The sequence below is a fragment of the Saccoglossus kowalevskii genome, chromosome 18, assembly GCF_978046115.1.
Source record: "Saccoglossus kowalevskii chromosome 18, keSacKowa6.1, whole genome shotgun sequence".
Lineage (NCBI taxonomy): Eukaryota > Metazoa > Hemichordata > Enteropneusta > Harrimaniidae > Saccoglossus > Saccoglossus kowalevskii.
In genome coordinates this window covers 15,090,307-15,112,330 of record NC_140658.1, presented here as the reverse complement: position 1 = coordinate 15,112,330, position 22,024 = coordinate 15,090,307, and the positions used below count along the sequence as shown (strand labels likewise).

The window sequence follows — 22,024 nt, the reverse complement described above, 5'->3', positions numbered from 1 at the left end:
TCTTTATGGTCATCTACATGTGGCTCAAATTATATAAAATAGTTGTTATCACTTTTGCTTCTTTTTTCTTGAATCGGTGGATGGTAACGCTAGTCGAATTTAATTTTTTTGTATTGTTAATAGTGGTATAATGCATTTAAAAATACACATTTTAGAATTCCAATATGTTCAACAGTGTATCAGAGCGTACAATTCCAAAAATTGATTATATCTATTAGATTTGTCACTTTTATTCTCTTGAATACCAAACTATTTTTTTTTTCTACTAAAAGGCCTATACTTACCTCTTAATAGCTATACATAACAATCAATTTAGAACAGAGAGCTTGCCATGCCGAGCATCTCTCGAGCTTTTTATTTTCTCCTGGCATTGTGCCCTTTTTTGGTATACAATGTCATGGCTTTTTGCCTCTTTGTTTTGTTTGCCCTTGTGTGTTTTTGGGCACTTGTGTGTTTTTTGTGGACATCGTTGTAGATGGCTGCTGTTTTTTTGTCGTTGTTTTTCTTGTATTTTGGAGACTAAAACCATTACCTGTAACTCACCCGATTGATACTAGATGCATTTATGTAGACACAATTTACTGTAATTCCTGTAATGTTGAGTCAATTTAATATAATTTCTTTAAATGTTAGAGGTTTAGGGAACCAAAAGAAAAGAAAGTCTGTCTTTGACTGGCTAAAAAATAACAAATCTCAGATCATCGTTCTTCAGGAAACGCACACAGTCGAGAAAGACGAGCAGGTTTGGACAGATCAATTATCTGGTCATTGCACATTTTCTCACGGAAATTCATTAAGTAGAGGCACGGCCATCATCTTTCGTAATCTGCAGGATTATACAATACATTCAGTCACAACAGATTCCATGAGAAGAGTCATTATTATCGCAGTGGATATTATGTGTAAGCCCTACACTCTTATTAATTCATATGCACCTAACAATGAAACCGATCATGTTCTCTTTTTGGAATCCATTATTTTGTTGCTTAATTCTATTACTATTCAACCAGACAGTGAATTTCTTTGGGGAGGGGACCATAATTTTACCCCAGATATTCTTCAAGATAGAATGGAAGGTAACCCGACACTTTGGCATAAGTCACTTTCAAAATTTGAGGATATATGCTCCGAACTTGATTTGATCGACATCTGGCGGCTGCGTAATCCCAGCACTAAGCGTTTTACTTGGCAGCGCCTAAGACCTAGGCTTATACAGAGCCGTTTAGATTATTTTTTAGTTAGTAGCTCGATTCAATTAGCAGTGAGTGCCACAGACATTGTTCCCTGTGTGCTTTCGGACCATTCTGCCATAACTTTAACCATTGGTGATAACAGTTGTAGACTTGGAACATCATATTGGAAATTCAATAATAGCTTTTTAGAAGATACAAAATTTATTAACCTAATTCAGGATAAATTTTTAACGTGGGTTGACGAGTTTGGACAAAATAACAGTATACTCTTGTGGGAATTTCTTAAATACAAAATCAAAACATGTACAATGAAGTATAGCAAATCAAAAGCGGTTGCCAGGAAAGATAAAATACGTGATTTGGAAAATAAACTATCGGAATTGGATAAATTAATGTCAACCCGTCCAACTATCAATATTCAAAATGAGCTCGAAAACGCACAAAAACAATTACAGGGGGAATATGCGTACATTACAAACGGAGCAATAATCCGTTCCCGTACAAGCTGGTACGAGCAGGGTGAAAAAAATACAAATTTTTTCTTGGGTCTTGAGCGCCATAATGCAAAAAAATCACAAATTTCTATGCTGATTGACAGTAACAACATATCTCTACATAATGCAAATGATGTTCAAGCAGAAATTAAACATTTTTATTTTAATTTATACCGCAGTAGGCGGATAAATCAATTAAATATGGACAATATATTTACAACCCACTCCAAATTAAGTTCTAAAGAAAGAGATTCGTGTGAAGGCCCTATCACAATGAACGAGGCGTTTGAGGCGCTAAAGTGTTTACCAAGCAATAAAGCCCCAGGTAATGATGGATTAAGTCCAGAATTTTACCGCACATTTTGGCCTCTAATTGGAGAAATTTTCGTAAATTCCCTAAATACTGCATATATACACGGTAAACTTAGCAACAGTCAACAACAGGGGGTTATCACACTCATCAAAAAAAAGGGGAAAGATAAAAGATTTATCAAAAACTGGAGACCAATAACCTTACTTAATACTGATTACAAAATTGCATCAAAATGCATTGCACGAAGACTTGATGAAATTCTTCCTAAAATTGTTAATGAAACTCAGTCAGCCTTTATTAAGGGTAGATCAATTGGGGACTGTGTACGCCTTATTGAATCAATTATGCATTACACCAAAGATACTAATCAACCAGGAATACTTATAGCCATTGATTTTCAAAAGGCGTTTGATAGCTTGGAATGGGATTTTATTTTCCACTCCCTTAACAGTTATAATTTTGGCCCTTCCCTTATTAACTGGATTAAATTATTTTACAATAACCCCTCCAGCTGTGTGATGAACCGAGGTCTAAGCACTGGTTATTTTGATATAAGAAGGGGAGTTAGACAGGGTGACCCGGTTTCGCCCGCCCTCTTTATTTTGTCACTTGAATTAGTTTTGAATTCACTGCGATGTGATGACTCTATTCATGGAATTCATATTCAGGGCAAGGGGGTTAAGTATTCTGCGTTTGCTGACGATCTAACCTGCTTTCTCTCGGACAAACTTTCTTGCATTAATTTGTTCTCCCTTCTTAACAAGTTTCAGACATATTCAGGGTTACACGTAAATTATGACAAAACAGAGGCAATGTGGCTTGGGTGCTGGAGGTCTCGTACGGATAAACCATTTGGGGTTCTCTGGCCATCAACTCCAATCAAAATTGTTGGTATATATTTTTCTTACAGGTACGAGAGTGCCTATCTATTAAATATGAAAGCTCCAATTGACTCTCTTAATAAATGTTTGTATCTTTGGTCCTCGCGTAGTCTGAGTCTTATTGGCAAAATTCAAATTATTAAATCACTGGTTATTCCAAAATTTCTCTATATATTTAATCTCATAATTGTCAAAATGGCGGATATTAAAAAAAAATAAATAATAAACTTCATAAATTTATTTGGAAAGGCCCAGACAGAATTGCACGTAACACTTTGATTTGGGATGTTGGCCGGGGAGGTCTAAATATGCTGGACATTTTTGCTCTTTATCACGCTTTCAGAGTTAAATGGGTTCAGCGCTTTCTAAATCCAAAAATTAATCATCCCTGGAAACTTTTTTTATCACACTGTCTGCTTCCCCGTGGTGGTTCCTTAATTTGTAGATGTAATTATAAAATTGAGCTATTACCTGTTACTCTACCCCCTTTCTATCACAGTCTATTGTGCAGTTGGTGGAAATTACATTGCCAGCAACCAGTTCAAACAGTTGCTAACAATATAATTTGGAATAACGCCAACATTCTCATTGCTAACAAGAGTGTGTGCTATCTAGATTTCATTTTAAAGGGCATTGTCTATATCTCGGACCTTTATATTTCAAATGGAAAAATAAAAAATTGGACACAACTACAAGAAATTGGGTTTACTCCTAGACAATATCTCCTTTGGCACGGCATAATTTCCGCTATACCACCAGAATGGAGAGGCTGTACTCCCTTTTTTGTTAGACCAGAATTGCCTATTGGTTTGTACATTAACAACATATTTTGTCCATTGAATATGGTAACATGTAAAGTAATACGGAATGCTCTTTCATCTCTTTATTTTATTCCACCAAAATGTAAAACTTATTTTCAGCAGTTGTTTCAATTAAATAAAATTAAGTGGGAAATTATTTTCAAGTTACCATTCAGAGTTACCATTGAAACAAAACTCCAAGAATTCCAGTGGAAACTAAATCATAATGTTTTATTTACGAATACTATGCTTCACCGTATGAGACCTCCTCTCGTCACCTCTAGCCTTTGTTCTTTTTGTCATAATAGCGATGAAACTCTAACACATTTATTCGTTACATGCAACTATGTTACTGTCCTTTGGACATCAATATGTAATAGATGGGGTGAATTTTTAAATACCCCAGACACTTTCACAGATATTCAAATTTTACTGGGCGATGATCAGTTCTCAAGTTAATTGAACCATATTATTATTATAACTAAACACATTATTTATTCCTGTAAATTAAATGGCACTTCACCTTCATTTCGTCTGGTAGAAAAAAAAGTAATGGAAACAAAAGAAATGGAATATTGTATATGTAGTAAAAATAGCACTATTGAATTGTTTCAGGTGAAGTGGGGTAATTTTACCTAATGTTGGTTTGTGCATCTTTCAATTTTCAATCCACAATTTTTTTTCAATACAATTGGAGTTACATAGTAATCTGTCTACATTTTTGTTGGTTTTGTTTCGTTTTCTTTTTTGTTTTGTTTATTACAGTATTTACTGTATTTATTAAAGTCCTGTAATTGTTTTTGTTATGGGTAATAACAAAAAATATAAAAAAAAAAAAAAAAAAAAAAAAAACAAGCAGCCTCTCGGCTGTTAGCAATGCACATTTCAATTAAAGAACAGAAAATGAACAATATGTATAATATCAAAGCAATCAGACTTGCGGTTTTTAACAAGAAGTCAAAAATATTACTTTTTACCAAAAAGACAAAAACAAAATCATTAAAACTAGAGAATTGAAGATATCAGTACCTATATATACATCTTCAATTCTCTCGTTTTAATGATTTTGTTTTTGTCTTTTTGGTAAAAGTAATATTTTTGACTTCTTGTTGTTTATATATATATATATAATAGCAAAGCAATCGGACTTGTGTTATTTTTACAAGAAGTCGAAAATATTACTTTTTACCAAAAATATTCATCCAAATTGGAGAATTAAAGATATCATCATGAAATGAAGAAATCTAAGAGGTCTACCTAAGGTACATATACACCAAATATCAAAGCATTCAGGCTTGTAGTTTTCAAGAAGAAGTCGAAAAAGTAAAACATTGACATGGACAACGGACAGTCACTCATATGATAAGCTCCGCTTGAAAAAGTCTACAGCGGAGGTAAAAAGGGACTTAATGCCTACCCAAATGGAAACCAATTTTATAAAATTATTCATTTCACAACGCCTGTGGTGGACATGGTTTACTAAAATGTAGTTGTGTAAATTTGAAAAAAATATTGAATGTCTTCCAAATTTAATGTGGATTATCTATTGGGAGATGTTTGATATTTTTTAAAAGGCTTGACAACAAAAATCAAAAATCTGTACGATAACAATATAGCTTCGAAAAGCTTGGAACCATAACAAATAATTCTGGCTTGATCAAGTATGTGTGAGCATAGAAACTTGAGCATTCTAGGAATCCAGACAAAGTGACTGCTGTACAGTTTACTATGCGATACAACAAAAGTACTGCATTCCTTAAATGTAAATATATATTTCTATTCTAATACCTACATCAGGACATTCAGTCTGGATTCGTTTTTCAATTTCTTGGAGATGTCTTGGTAAGGTTAATTCAAGCACACGTTCTCGTCTCAAATTTGCAGCTTCAATTAAATCATGAAAAAACCATTTTTCCGGGATGATATCGGGGGTCTATAAATGAATAATAGCAATGAGGACATACATGTGTTATTTGCAACATAACAAACTGAGAAAAATTGGAGAATGATAAAGTAGTCATGGAAAATATTCAGCAAATATTTCTGTGTATAATCAGATTTGAAAACGTTTTATAATGGCTTCTAACAAAGACCCCTGCATAAACACAAAGTCAAATCTGACAAAAAACCATCAATAAGTGTTCAACTGCTTTGCTCTATACCCTTGCATTGGTCTAAATTTTTAACAATTGGGACACTGATGAACATAATATAGGAATTATATATGGCCATTTCTTATGTTGGTTAGATCTTTTGTTTGATGTCTTCATTATGGCACTGGTTGCATGTCCTGTTCTGCAACAGTGTTTCAGATATGACAGTTATGCATATTGATAAGTTAACATGACCATTTATTTAATTCAAATCTCTTGTTCAACATTGTCATAATAACACAGGATTCATCATCCTAACTGCAACAGTGTTTGAGATGTATGCTTATGCTTACTAATGAGGTTAGAATCCCCACCCCATGGATGCCCATGCCACTCAGACAAAATAACTTATCTCAAGAGTAGAATACACATGTAAAATTTGAGCCCAAAGAGACCAATATAACACATGTAATTGCACAATTTCCGTTTTCACAAAATCCAAGATGGTGGTGAAACCATGTGACTGATCTGAATTCTTTTTTAACTTTTTCAATACCGAGATGCAACATTTTGTTGATGTAGCAAATTTTAAAAGAATCACTTGATTGTGGCATGAAAACTACTTTCTGTTTAACATAAATTCTTAACCAATCGTAACAAATTTGTCAAACTTCTATGTGCTACATAAATAGATGCTAAACAATACTAGTATATTTGAGGGCATTTTGCTTGGTCATTCTGAAATTTTTTTTTACTGTTCAACATGGCGAAAAAAGTCATGGAACAACTACGTTTGCATCGCTGATTGTATTACACACGAGTTGTACTATATGCTATAAAAAATCTGATCTGATCGTCTAGAGTCTCAAAGTGGTCAAATAATCACTTTCGGTTAAATTTCAATCCAATATGGCTGTTGAACCAATTGACCAATCACAATTCTGGAAGTCTAATGCACCCGATCACATTAGGAACTATAAGTATGAACAATTTTAGACCATTTGTTGAGCGTTTTTTTTCTCAAACGACTTGACAAAAGGAAAAGAAACAAGCCATGCATGGCACAGTCCCCATTAGTTATCGAATATAAGATATATAGTTTTGTTTATAGTAATATAGTTGGAATATAACAATGTCAGGAATATGATTATGGTGATTGTTTAACATTAAAATGATTGACATTTGTATCTGATCGGCAAACAAGTACTCTGGAACAGCATTAATTGAAAAATAAATTCAGTCATTTTGAATACATGTATATATCTATAACATGATGTATAACAAATATTTAAAATTTTAACATAATCAGACAAAGCAAGTCAGAGATACAACACCTGAACCACAATCATTAAAACAAAATGGCCGTCAGTCGGCCATTTTGAATCTGAAAAACAAAATGATGTGCATCAAGGTCCTATAATATCCAATGTATATACCAAGTTAATGTATATATCTGTAAACAACCGAGAAATGTTTGATTTTGATGATTTTTTAGCACAAAAATGATCGCCATTCGGCCATCTAGGATCAGATCATGAAACAAATTGATGTGCATACTGTATGTATAATATCATGTATGATGTATGTGTGAAGTTTGATTGAGATTGGTCCAGGCATGTCAAAGATAACGGACGCACAGAAGCACAAGGGTCAAAACATAAGCCCCCATTTTCGAACTGTGTCCGAAAAGGTACTAAAAATGGACGATAATTAGGGCTTGGGCCCCCAACTACATGTATCAGCTTGGAATATCTTTACCTTTGCATGATCCTCTAAATTGTCTACAAAATCTTGCAGCCATACTCGTGCATCACCTTCAGGGATTCTTCCACCATAAGAGTCTGGTAAATCTCGCTTGAGCTTTTCTGGTTCCAATTTGTCAAGAAACGGTTGGACAAATTCAGGCATGTCATTGATGTCTGGTAAACTCTAGAAAAAAAAATTATGGTATTTACAAAACATTTTACTACTGCCGTGCTTTGATTGTTTGCAAAAAAATGCTATTTAGAATGATACAAAAAGATTTTGATGTTTCAGAGGAAATAAGAATTATTTAGTAAGATATTAAACATCCTAAGCTGTTTTTATTGTCCAGGGTATGAAATAACATGGTTTCAAGGGACAAGAGTTTGCAGAGTTAACTAAACACTAGATGTACTTGATTAGGTAGTGAGAGAAGAATAATGAAAGAAATTTATACTACTGTAAAATCTGTATTAGCAATCACGGCTTCTATTAAAAGGTACAATGCAACAGAGGGGATACCTTTTCTCAATTATACAAAAATTATGGGTGTGACTTCTATTAGGGATACAGCTTCTAATACAGATTTTACGATTTCTATTAAAGCTGGGGACTCTATTGTGATTTTTACGGTATTTGGAACACATGTTTTGATCAGACAAACATTTCGAACCAACAACTAAAGATTGATTACCAGTATTAATTGAAAATTCAAAAAAATAAGTATTTTCAAGTGCAAATGTTTTTATCGATAGGGTGACCATAATTATTATTACTCATGTTTCAGTTTGCATATCACTATGGGTAAATTTGAAAAATAAATATTGAAAGCAAAAGGTAGAACACACAAGTAGATTTTTTTATGAGTAAGTTATTATCCAGTCAAACCACTACTAATGCACAATGGAATGTTGACAGTGGCTGGATGTAGGAACAAATTCTAACATACTAAATTAACATCCGACATACCTCCAAACAAATAAGTCCAAGTGTTTGATCAACTGGTTCCTGTGTACCATTTATAAACTGCACAGCTGGTCGCCATGTTGATGTACTATAATGCCTATAACGCATTCGAACTTTCCCTTCTATTCTCTTAAATTGAAAACACAATGGCTTTGAATATCCTTTAAACACCTTGGTCATATGTGGTAAAAGCCATGCCTTGATATCAAAGATCTGCCTCACATGATTCACATTTACAGGAGAGCTATATGAGCTAATGATGATTCTTTCCGTGTCTATTGTGAAACAACCAGAACACTGCATTATAACATAGATAGGTTAAAACTGCTGTGGAAGACAAGATAGTACACTTTTGTATATAATAAAAACTAAAACATCACTGCAGTAATCAAATGATGACAGAATTGAACATTTCTATAATTAGGTCATTCATATGCACAAATTTCAACCAAAAACTTATTGAGTCTGCGCATTATCCCACAGCATTTATGCTATATATTTGAGCATTAAGGTTTCATTGAAATCTGTTAAATACCGGATTCTGCCGTAAATTCACCCTAGACCGTTAAATGGCATTTTGGGTTTAAAAAAAGCTCTGCTTGACAAAGTCGACAGTGGAGCTAATAAAATGGGATCGGGCAGTTTTTTAAGGTGTTATTTTAATTTTTCCTGATGTCTAAAAGTTTGATGCCTATACAAGAGTATGATGTTTATTGCGATTAGAGTGAATGGTCAAGTTTCATTTTGACAAGGAGCTGTTATCGCTGTAAACAAGGTTAAACTATTCATCAAAAGCTCAGTTTATCTTTTGAAAACAACTATTTTTTTTATTTAAAAAACAACAGCTTTCCCATCAAAATCATCATCAGCAAATCTCTTCCGTGCTGTGTTCAATAACATTAACATATTTAAATGAGCTATGGTAATTTGAACACGTTAGCATCATCCATCGTTTTCATTGGTTGATTATCGATTTGTCCTGTCAGGTCAAAGAACACCGTCCCAGGTCAAAACATGGCGGATATTAATTTCTACAGCATCGTGCGTTGAAAATGCAATCAGAATCATTCGTTTACGATGAAATAAGTTGAAAAATAAGTTGAAATTTATTTGCATTTAATGACAATTCAACAAATTTATTTTTTGCACGTTATTATACTTAATACTCTGTAATAATCAACAATTGTGAAACACAGCATGACTGGATTGCGCTAACACAATCATTTGCTACTAAGCAATGCAGTTGTGTTTATTTTTATTTGAAAATTCTTTTGGAATATACTTTCGTTACTACCTAATAACATAACATAAACCTGCTAATAAAATCAAGAAAATAATTGTATTTTGCGCATGAGATTTCTTAATGTGATTTTTTTGGAAAAAGATGTGCTGGGTGACATTGTAATGAAATTTTAGGTGGTCTACTTTTCTATCCAGCAAGAAAAATGTATACAATTTTAGATTAGCTTCTGCAATAGTTTCTTGTGTTTTGGGTAGTCCAACAGCCAATGTTGAAGTAGGTGGATTTTTGTAATGAATGTTTTCAATAACAGCAGAGAAATCACTCAGGGAATTTTTAGGATGGGCGAATTCACAGAATCCAGTAGTACTTGAGAAACAAGTAAAAATGTTTAAAATTGTCCAAATAATATTCAAATTCAGTACCGGTAATTAAAATGGACAGATTTCAACCAAAAACCGATCATCTCCAAACATAATCTCAGAGCATTGAAATCTGAAAATTGTTTTTTGAGATATCAGAGAAACGGATACATACTCGCATTCAGACATACTAACCACAATTGTGTGCTTCACACACGGGCGTCAAAAACTGAGATCAAACTTCAATGACAGACGTTTTATTCCTCTAATAACTAAACCCTACCTACTTGTAAATCATTCAGAAAAAGGTAAAAACATAAATCAGATTTGTTTTAAAAAATAACCTACCCGTCATTGTGTATACATTGGTCTTTCTCAACACACGACTGATGCACGAGAACAGCTGATCAATGTCCTCGTGTGTATGACCAACTGGCAGGAAATGAAAATCAACCTGAAATGTTTAAAATGACATGATAAATCAAAATGATAAATTAAAGAAAGCTTAGAAAGAATTCCTGTGTTGCTGAGAGTATTGAAGACACATTAAAAATTAATTCAAAATTACTTGTACATGAGATATTGATGGAAAAGCTGAAAACTAATTATGTAAATCAGGTAACTAATATGAACAGAACAGAACAAAAAAATATGAATTATTATGCTAATTAGAAAATTACCGGTAATATGAACAAATTTTAACCCAAAATTAATCAGGCCTGTCTATTGTCCTGGAGCATTTATGTACCAAATTTTATTCAAATGTGATGATCAGTAATTGAGATATCAGAGTTAATTATGTTAATTAGGTGATTAATAAGCATAAATATTTCCCAAAAACTAATTGGGTCTCTGAATAGTTCTCTTTAAAAGTTTCATTAAATTCCAATTCGAGGTTCTTTATATATCAGTGTAACATTTTGTAAATTAATATCCAATTAAAACTAATCAGGTCTTTGCATAGTCCTAGAAGATCTATGTAGCAAGCTTTATTGAAATGTGATGATTAGTACTTGAGATATCAGTGGAAAAGCCGAAAATTGATTAATCATTATGCAAATTAGGTAATTAATATTGCACAGATTTTTACTCAAAACTAAGCAAATCTGCACATTAGTTTGGAGCATCTATGTGCCAAGTTTCATCAAAATCCAATGAGTGGTTCTTTAGATATCAGTGGAACAGTCATGGAACAGCTAAAAATCAGCTAATTATCATGCAGACTAGGTAATTAATGTGAATGGAGTTTTTACCAAAACCTAATCAAATCTGCGCATTGGTCTAGAGCATCTATGAACCAAGTTTCATCAAAAATCAATGTATGGTTCTTGAGATATCAGTGGAACAGACACACAAACAGACACACTAAGTGCAAAGACTATTTGTGCTTCGCACGCGGGAGTAAAAAACTGAATACTTTCTAATTTGATATCCATGGTGGTTTAAAATGAAAAGATGATTTTCAAGTTTGTTTCTAATAGAAACAATAGTTTTTTTTTACTGTTAATGTAATACGACAACAAGTCTGAAATGACCACAGCTATGGAATAGAAACAATAGCTAAGAAAATAATGCCTTCACAATGGTAGTGAAAAACAACTTACTTGTTCAAAAATATCCAATTCAACCAGCAGTTGCCCAAGACTTAATAAATATCTGTTTTTATTTTCTCTGTAGCAGTTGTCAAGCTGGGCAAACAATTTCCTTGATAAACGACTTTTATTGTCAACTAAGGTTTGCAATAAAACATTCATTGTAAGATTACTATCATGTGGATAATTCATCAAATCAAGATACACTGGTACCAGCTTGCCTCCTGGAACATTGGTGTGAATTATGTTACCTATAAAACAGAAACAAAATGTCTGGAATGTTGTTTATGTTTTGAATAAAGAGGCTTAACTGAAATAACTAACCAGTCAAATAGAATATTAATAATTACACAGATTACTTACCAGTCAAGTGCAAACGTATTCTAGCTAACATTGCAGTTAATTTATCTGTGACAACAAGCCTTGGGATGCATGTTTTTGCCTGATCCATGCCATCAATTATAATGCAAAACATTTCATCTGGCTCTTTTCTGGCCAGTTCCCTTGTGTTATGGTATACTCGTCTTTCAATCCTGCAGAGTTAAAGTTAAATTAATTGAGTACATTTGTAGCTTAAAGGAAAAGTCAAGTCTAACAATATTATACTCCCAGATAAAAAGAGCTCAACAAATTTAAGAACATGCAATTTACATCTTTTTCACATCACTTTTCATTTTCTTGATATTTTACTTTTCATTAATTTGTGTTGTCCACCTTCTTGATGACATATCCACTGTTGTCAGAAATTGAGAAAATGAATTCATCTTTAACTTCAAAAGGTGAACTTCAAAAACTGGGTTAACCCACTCCCGAAATTACATACATAAGTAATATGCACACTGAAAATTTAAAACAAAATTGCATTAGTATTTCTCATGTCATAGATAAATACATATTTTCAATTTTTCACAGCAGTGGATATGATGTCACACTTTACCCACAATCCTTTGCTGGAGAATCAAGATGGTAGACTACATAATACTGATGAAAAGAGATATAAAAAAACAGTGTTCTCCCCAGGCCTTTCAAGCACTGCAGGCCCGTGTCGCTTAGACAAACAGCTGCGTCGCTTTTGTTTCGCCCGAGATCCTTGAAATCCTGCCCGCGATGCTCATTCACGTTGTATTGATTACAAGTGTCAGCCTCATCTAGCACATCTTTAAAACAATAACATGTATTGATCGAAAGGTAATCCCGCCTTTGTACATAGTTATCCTTACAAAAACAGTGATAAAAACGGAAGTCTACAAGAAGTTATCAAGTCTATCAAGGGTGCGGAGCTGGGAAACCCAAAATACTAGGGTAGTAATAATTTGCCCATTGCGTCGGGATGGTCTATCCCGAGTTGCTGCACTGCGGTTAATTGCGTTTTTACTACTTCATCGCCAGTGACACTAATTACCAAGAATTAAAAAAAAAACAAGTGAAATTGAGTCGCATTGGAAAAAAAACTGTAAATAAATCGAAGTAAAAATTATTCAACTGCAGACGAGACGGACGAGGAAAAAACGAACCCTGATCTCTAGAAATACCTCATTCATAGTGCGTCATTACCGAGGAACGCCACCCTAAGGCGACACATCGCATGTAGTGACATCACAACCGATGCATGCTGGGTTACAACGGAGATTTTGATTGAGGTAACAAAGATGGCGGCGCAGAGTGCATATTTTTCCGCGATGTTTAAAAACAACATTTCGTTGGCGATTTTGATGTAATTTCTAAGTTAATCAATGAATCATTTTAATTGAGCAAACATTTGTTTGTGTATTTTTTGAACAAAAAAGTCAGAGACCGATGATCGCAACAGCAGTGGTGAATACCCGTTCAAAGCAATGCCGTCGGCTGACAATGTTACGGTGATCGTAGCGTTACACAAATAATTGATAGATCAATGAAAAATCGCTGACTTTAGTTTTGAAATGCCGTCGTAGAAAAAAATGTCATTATTTGATCTATTAATTTCTTCATACAGATTTTACAAATTTAACAAACTAATCCCCCCCCCCCGAGAAATTGATGGTTGTACTTTAGTGGAAAGTCACCATTTTGACACTATTATAACACTTTTACCACAGGTTTCTATGACAAATTATGCAATATCTGAAAATCTAGCCTGGTGACATAGGCTGAAAAAAAATATATATTGTTAATGATGGAGTTTTTGTTGTTCTGAATTATTTAAAAAATCTTGGTTTTAAAAAGTGTCAAAAATGCAATTTTTCTTGGACATTGTGCTCTATGGAATTATTCTAAAAATAGCAATTTTCAAAAGATATTAGGACTCGTTTCTCAAAAAGCACAACTGTAACACACAAAATAATGCCATTTCATTGTACCATGAGACATTAGCTTCATGATTGTACATAATAAACTAATGAACATTGTCATGCGATTCATGACCAAATGCAATTTTGTCAAAAATTATGACTAGGCTTCTACCTTTAATATAAACCTCTGCAATATATGAACTAAATGCAGGTTTAGCCCACTGATAAGAAGCATTTACAATTTGTTAGCATGGGTAAACATACACCTTAACCTAAACATCACATGTATCATTACACAATGGACTGCTATATCAAGAAGAAGAAGATGATAGACATGACAGACTTTGTTTTTATTGTACTAATTGTGACTACAAAATCACCTGTGTCATAAACATACCCCGCTAGGTATATGACTTCAAAAATTGTCATGCTTGAATCAAACTGACAATGCATTGATATAATAATATAATACTTATAATAATAATATAATAATAATACTTATACTAATAATAATATAATACTTACTCAACCTGCTTGAGATGCCTTTCAATTAAGTTTTGAATCTTGTCTCGATGACTTTTTAATTTTCCTTTTGCCAGGTCATCACGCAATTGGACACATAAGCTACACTGGATGAATTCAGTAGTCTATAATTTAGGATAAATACAAAATATTTATTATATTGAATGTAATCAGTGTTCCCCAGGCCTTTGAGGTGTCACGTTTAAGTGATACTTGGATTTTTATTACACAGTATGGAGATATAGAACATTATTACACTGAACTGCTATGATATATTGGCTAAACATGTATCAAAAGAAGCTGCCCATATTTTTTTTTCAACTTAGCATACAGTTACAGCATATTTATAAGGTATGAGATATATTCTTGAGTATTTACTAGTGAAAATGAAGGTAAATTTGATTATCTACCACGAAATACATGAAAAAAAATTCACTAAGCTTGTTAGGTAAAATTTAGGCAAGACAAGCCGCCCCCTTGACAACAAAGAACTTTTCCCTGCATGCATTGCAAAAATTGTACTCGTGTTTTTTGTCAAGTGTGGTTTGATGAACAATCACATTTTCACTACTATACGCTCATGAATAAATTGCCCACCTAATACATATACTGACGTAAGGTTGTTTTTGGCCGTTGGTTTGGAGGGAGAAAAAAGCAAATAATGACTACAATGTTTACAAGCCAGCACGCTTGGGCCACCACCCACGGCGCTTTGAAGTTTGTCCAATTCTTCTATTGACACTAATGACAGCGTTCTTTTCGATATTTCCATTCTGAACAAAGTAAGCTATAATGTATATTGTACTATAATAACTTAAATAAGGTTTTAGAAAATATAATGAAAATTCGTCACTGGCTGTGACAATTGGTTTCAATCTCATCCTGTAGCCGGACATGCTTTAAACAAAAAGTTCAACTACAGTCGCCATGTATATCAGCCTTGGTGGTGCGCATTTGAATGACTCACCTCGAAAACGCAAAATTATAGTTTTATGGGATCGGATTTCACTGAGACATCAAATCCATGGTACTTTGGGTGCATAAGTAGTGTGATAAATGCAGTTTCTTCAGCAACTACAATCGACTTTGCCGTTGCGAACATGGTAAACAAATATGGCGCCTCTTGCACGTTTACACGCTATGAATTCTGGGACTTATTTAAATTATGAAGCATGATGTGATGGTCAGGTGGGGTGGGGTAGTTATTATATTGAATTATTACCTTTGGAATTCGAAACTCTGGAAGATGCTCGGACCAAATATCGGTGAAATATTCATAAGTGATGTTATCTTGGGGTTTAATACCTAGGTCCTCTTCAAATTCTTTCACCATTCTTCCGTAGAACATTTTCTTTGATGACGCCGTAGGTAGATGTACTTGTTGTTTGTGAGGCATCCAGTCGCCAATTCTCTCAAATAAAAAAACGCATCCAAGCCAAAGCGCGCTGTGTCTTCGCTAACAATTTTTTCTTGTATCTATTGCCGTGTATAACATTTATCTTCCCTTCTTTAACAAAACGTATACAATCGGTGTATCGTTTATCACTTACGTTATGAATTTCCTGCCAGGCGTTGACACAAATGTTTTTACCAAGCAATCTATACTCTGTGGTGACTATCTTTCTTTTCCCTTTAAAAGATATTTTTGAGAATTGACGTATGTTGTCAACAATATACTGTTTCTGGGCCGATTCACCTCCGAGATCTTTAAATTTCGTTTCCACTTCTTGTAATTCGTCGGGCGTAAATGAGCGTATACATTTTGAATCGCAACATCTACGACTGTATAAATAACTATAGTTCTGCAACGGCTGAGAAAGTCTTCGTCGTTTACTCTGTTGCGGGTGAGTTGTTTGTGTTTGTAGACAATTTCCGCAATTGCACCTACACACGGAAGTATGTTCGAGTGCTTCGTTGTCAGATTGAGATTCGCAGCTTTCTGTGTCGCAGTGCGTGGATAAATCTGTGCTTAAGTCCGATTCATCTTCGAAAACTGTAGACAGTTCGTCGTTCGTATCCGTAGTGTAAACCGTGCTTAGTTCATCGTCAATTTCAGCAAACAAACCAGCGCTTTCGTCGACAGTTTGTTCCATGGTAGATGTATTTCTAAAAACATTAGTGCACTAATAATGATCATGCATCGTCATGGGAATGTCAGTGTTTATTCAAATTTACTAAGAATCAACCATAATGCAAGTGTATTGATGTGTTATTTCCTGTTTATTGGACCACGGTTACAGGCATCCTTGAATGATTAGGCAGATTCACACCTTTGAACAACCGTCTTTTTAGTAACCGTGATTGGACACGGCCCACGTGACGGTGATCTTGTTTTTACTCCATTAGATCCAAATATTCTAGAAAGTCTACATGACAAAATTGTATGTTCTAGTCTTTTTTTTACTTTTGCATGTGATCATAAATGTTTAAAAAGGTCAATGGAATGCCAGTTGTGAGAATAAATGTTATTGCTACAACACACCAGACGACTTTATAACACTAGTAGCGTCCACGTACAGTTTCTTAGCACAGACCAGGGAGCTGTTACAGCTCCCTGCACAGGCTGGGCGGTCAAAAACCTGAGCCTGCGCTAAGAAAACGTGCGTGAACGCTAAGCACGGGTTTCAAAATGCTAAGTACGGATTAAATCTGGTCTGTTTTTAAGACCCGGTCCAGACCTTTAGCACGGTATATTTAGCACCATGTATTTATTAACACAAAACATCCCTCGGAGGGGTGAAAAGAGTTACAAATCAGATATTAGTAAAAGAAAAATAACTACATACAAATTAAAGAAACAAAAAGCATAAAGAAAACAAAAAATGATAAAAATTTGTATACAAGGAATGTGTTACTGGCTTAGTTTATGTAGGTGCTGCTGTCTTATATTAAAACAGTTTTTTTTTTAATATTGCGCTAAATTGACATTTTATTATCATATAGTAATGATATGAATTCATTTTCATGTAAATTATGTGCCACCAGAAGCGGTGGCACGTAATTTTCCATGAGAGGGCGAGATCTGCTCATCAACCTTGCGCTGAAGGCTCGACTTTACTAGGGCGTCCGGGGCACGCTCCCCCTTAAAAATGAAATATATACTCTCTGAAACGCTATTTCCTGCATTTCGAGGGGAAAATTTTGCTGACACAAAGGGTTTCGGCTTGATTTTGGAGAGGCGCCGCCCCCAACATTTTTTTGAGAGGCGATCGCCCCCGTGCCGCCGCCACTGCCAACAAAGTGTGCGTGAAAGCTTAGCACCAAAAAACGCCATTGTATTGTTATTCGTAACTATTGATTTCGGCATGCCATTCCTGACATGACAATCAACGCGAGAACATCTAGGAACATTGTTCTTGAGAAAAATAAATAAACTAACGATGGGACTCCTCCTGAAACACTTCCTGTTATTCTGCAGCCTGTGCTTGATATTGGCATTGTTTTATAACCGTAGAAGTAACATGTAAAAATAATAATAATAATCTTCATTGAAACCGTATCCCGGAGTGGGATCTTAGTTGAAAATACAATAATAAAGTAATACAAAAAAATAGCAAAAAAAACAAAACAAGACATTCACAGACATTTGAATAAAGAAAAGAAGAGAAAAAAAAATATTTGGTGGTTGGTAGAGGCATCTGGCATTTTAAGATATTTTCTTGTCGTAATTTGAAACAAGTGTGGATGACTTTTCCTATGTATTACTGAGCTATCATAGTTAAAATGACTGAAGATTTTGAATATTATTAAAAAGTCCGTGCGTTCCTAGCCAATGCTAAGCACTGTCCCATCCGTTCGTGGGTTTATCCGATACGCAAACATACACGGCACTTAACCCGTGCTTCGTGTAGCGCGAACACTTAGTCTACTACTTTCTCAGTATATATCGGATTAGTTGTCATGAATGTTGCAATACACGTGACTTTAGACATATACGTGTACCTTATACTTTTTGTACCACTATTTTCCACCCGTGAAGAATATGCTTATATTATGTTATCGGTGATTATTATCTCATTTAAATACAATTCTCAACTTTACGCTAAATTTAACCATAACTAAATAAGAAGGATAACTGCCGTTTGAATCTTGTTTTGAGTCGGCCGATGTGCAATCTGTATCTCCATAGCTATGGACATCGTAGCCATATTTTTTTATTATTATCGATACTTTATTTCCAAAACTTGAATAAGAAAAAATAGTACGAATTAATTTTAAAACATTGTCGCCCTAAGTTGGCGCTGACAAAAATTATACAGCTGTTTTCACTGAAGAGTTTCGAAATTTAAATTATATCTGTTCGTCTGTCCATGTGTTTTGGGGAAAAACGATATGCACTCTGTCTTTATGAGTGTGGAAAAGAAGATAAATTGAATTCCTTTAATATAACATCTCAACAAGCTTTTCCAGATGATTTGACAGAAGACGAAAATATTGTTCGCGGTTAATCATTTTTAGCAATTAAAGCGGTATTATCGTGATTTTAGAAACAATGAACTATGATGCAATGAGGCAGGACAATTCTGAACGTGAATAGCAAAAAATACATTAAAATAGATTTAGCATTTTTTTTCAATTCTGATTAGAATTCCACGGCTTTTCATTCTTGCGCGATTTCCTGTCATTAGCTCAGTATTCTAATTTGACTAATTATTCAACTACAACAACTGTCAATCATCCATTCTACACATAAGTCGAAGTATGCGATTAGCTCTTGTTTATGTGCATAGCTCGTGATCTCAGCTGTGAAAGTGAAATAAACAATTCGTTTTTGGTGACGAGACAGCTTGTTGGAATTCAAATTCAAGTCGGGTGTATGCGTATTTCCTTCTAGAGTGACATGGTTTTTGCTGCAGTGTTAAATAAATATAATCACATATTTAAATCACGTTGCGTGGAGAAAATACATATTTTCTCTTGCACTTGTACCCCTCTAAACCTGGTTTCTGAACTACCAGCGACGTTTGTTTTTTCAAGATTGCTTTCTAGCTCAGACAACTAAACCAATTCAGGTATACCTGTGTATTCAGGTAATACTATCCATCTTGACTAACTTTGAATGGTATAATACGGAAAACTTATTATAATTATTATTATTTTGACTAGATTGCACAATAATGAAGGACCACCAGCTCCGACATTGTTATAATGTATTAACATTACAGGGAGTTCGCGTTCCCACGTAATTTTGAACAATGAATTTCAAAGCTGCGTTCTATCGCAAAAAGGACAGTTCGCGTGTGACATAATTGAATTCTTCTTTCAATTCTGTAAAACAGCACTAAACAATTATTCACAAATATTAAAACTATATCATATGGATATAAATATGGATAAATAATTTTTCTCATGTCTGGTCACCCCACTCGGGTATCAATGGCACAACGCTAGGCGCTTCCCTACAAGATCGGTAACACTGATACGGCATGTATCGTTTACAACCACCATTCAGTCAGTCGACACCCACCATTTAGTATTGACTATTTTCGTCTCATTTCGCCTTGTGAATGTGAGTCTGTTATAAATTTTTGGGATCAACTTATGAATTCCATTTATCTGATTTATGATTAGTCAACCAACCCAAGGGTATCCTTGACCAAACCAAACGGCTCTTTTTAGGGGCACTAACATGGGCGGATTTAGAGGGAGGCCGAGGGGCCGCGCACCCTATTTTTAAACTCCCGCAAGGGTTTTGCGCCATCGGCGCTCGCGAACTAGGCCTTCAGACAACTTATCGGCCCCCTATTCAGGAATCCTAGATCCGCCCCTGACTAAAACATCCAAAAATAGACATGCCGTATCAAACAACATACACGTGTACATGGTTTATACGTCAAAGAGTAATACATTTTTAAGACCAACACATTACCTCTTTTATCGAATAAATATTCTGCAGGGTTTTGACTACCTCACCCGCCCGTCTTTAAAAAAAATATTTATATTTATTTCACTCCATATATGGACATTTACAACATGAAGTAGACAGAGCTTACACACTGCCCACAAATTCGAATCTCAATGTTTTTGATAATGTGAAAGCGTTTTTCCGGCAAGTGATAGGTTGGGCTGTCAGATTGACTCCTATTTTTATTTACGCTTCCCCTGAACATTCATAGGCCCTAACCCGTGGAGCGTTTAGTCGCAGCTGTTCCTATGGATGAGGGAGTCTTCACTTGAATAATATACTCCATCGCGTCTGAGTATATACAATGCGGCACATTGATATGGTCTGAGCGTGGATGGTAGTAGGGCAGGAGTGAGGACAGGTTTTAATCTAGTTTACATCATTCGTTTCCCGTGTTTTAAGCATTTTGTTTCAACATATTTTCGAGGGTCTATGGTTTTAAGCCTTATCGCCATTGTCTATTATATTATTACTACCTTCCAGGTCTGAGCATGCAATCCTTTTGATATTTTGACAGTAACAGGGTCATTCACATTTTTTTTATTTACTCAACTTTTGCTTACTTACTTTTTTAGTTATTCTTTATTACATTTTAAACACCAACTGAGAAATGTAAAATTTTCTACACGGTTGTTATAAAGCTGTTATCTATCAATGTAAAAATTTGCATAAAGTCAATAGTTGTTAAATCTATAACATAAACACCAAATACATTGTTGATAACGAGTCTTTGTTACGTAAGTGCAATGTGGTAAGGGTAAAACCAGGCCCTGGTAAAATTAAAAGTAGAAAAAAATATTTAAAAAAAAAATATATTCACTTGAGTTATTCCAACTCAGTGTTAGTACGTCAATGTTAGGAAATTTGTTTTTATGTACACAACACCAGCGCAATCGCAATTCAGATTTACGAATTTTAGCTGCCCGTCGAAATTTGTTTGTAGATAGTGGTTTTTCGTCGCCCTTGGTCGGTTAGTTTTGCTTTAGACCACAGTCCCTCCACAAAGGAGGGACTGTGTTTAGACTTACTCAGGAGTGGTATTAATAAATATGAAAGTGAAATAAATAGGATGAACACCCACAATGTCCGATCGTACGGTTCCATGCTTTCGCAAATATTTCACGATTACGCAATTTCGGAAACGTTTTTACTAATTATTTAATAGCACTATCGAACACATTATCAATTACAGTTCGAAAAATAATGTTATACATGTACTAAGTAAAAAAAATAATTATTCAAACCACAGAAGCGTACGTACTGCTTCCCCCTATATGTCACGTGATGCACGCGTACACGTGATGACCACTGTCAAATTCCCGGGAAAGAGTCAGGCTGATGGTTTATTTGCGTTAAATGTCACATTTGCATACAAGGGAGTAGCCAATCAGCACGCGATAGTTCTTATTAATTTCCGCGGCAACTGTTTAAACTTGTATTTTACTGGTGTTCCTCGTACGATCTCGCAGTGCTCCCCGATCACTTGCCAAATTGTAAATTCACGAACACTTCGGTTCATAACATTAATTCTAGCGACAATGCCTTTACCTCGAACATGGTGGTTCAATGAGATCGACCTGAAAATTTACGTAATATTTGACTACACCGCTGAACCAGCACTTCTTAGATTGAAAAACAGCAACAAAGAAT

The 22,024-nt window shown here is 34.6% G+C and overlaps 1 protein-coding gene across 1 annotated transcript; it reads right to left on the bottom strand.

Moving 5' to 3' along the window:
- Positions 1 to 793: 793 nt before the first annotated feature.
- Positions 794 to 15,817, bottom strand: LOC144348598 (uncharacterized). The gene is made up of 9 exons (XM_085492957.1): positions 15,692 to 15,817; positions 14,473 to 14,594; positions 12,041 to 12,210; positions 11,690 to 11,928; positions 10,434 to 10,539; positions 8,487 to 8,758; positions 7,533 to 7,703; positions 5,474 to 5,614; positions 794 to 826 (listed from the first exon to the last, which is right to left on the bottom strand). The coding sequence occupies exons 1-9, from the start codon at positions 15,815 to 15,817 to the stop codon at positions 794 to 796; spliced, it is 1,380 nt and encodes a 459-aa protein (XP_085349083.1).
- Positions 15,818 to 22,024: the final 6,207 nt, after the last annotated feature.

Coding starts and splice junctions, on each gene's coding strand:
- LOC144348598 (XM_085492957.1), bottom strand. CDS start 15,817: ATGTTCTACGGAAGAATGGTGAAAGAATTTGAAGAGGACCTAGGTATT. Junction 8,759..10,433: donor CAATGTATACACAATGACGG/GTAGGTTATTTT, acceptor GTTTCACAATAG/ACACGGAAAGAATCATCATT. Junction 827..5,473: donor TCCAGACTGAATGTCCTGAT/GTAGGTATTAGA, acceptor ATAATCCTGCAG/ATTACGAAAGATGATGGCCG.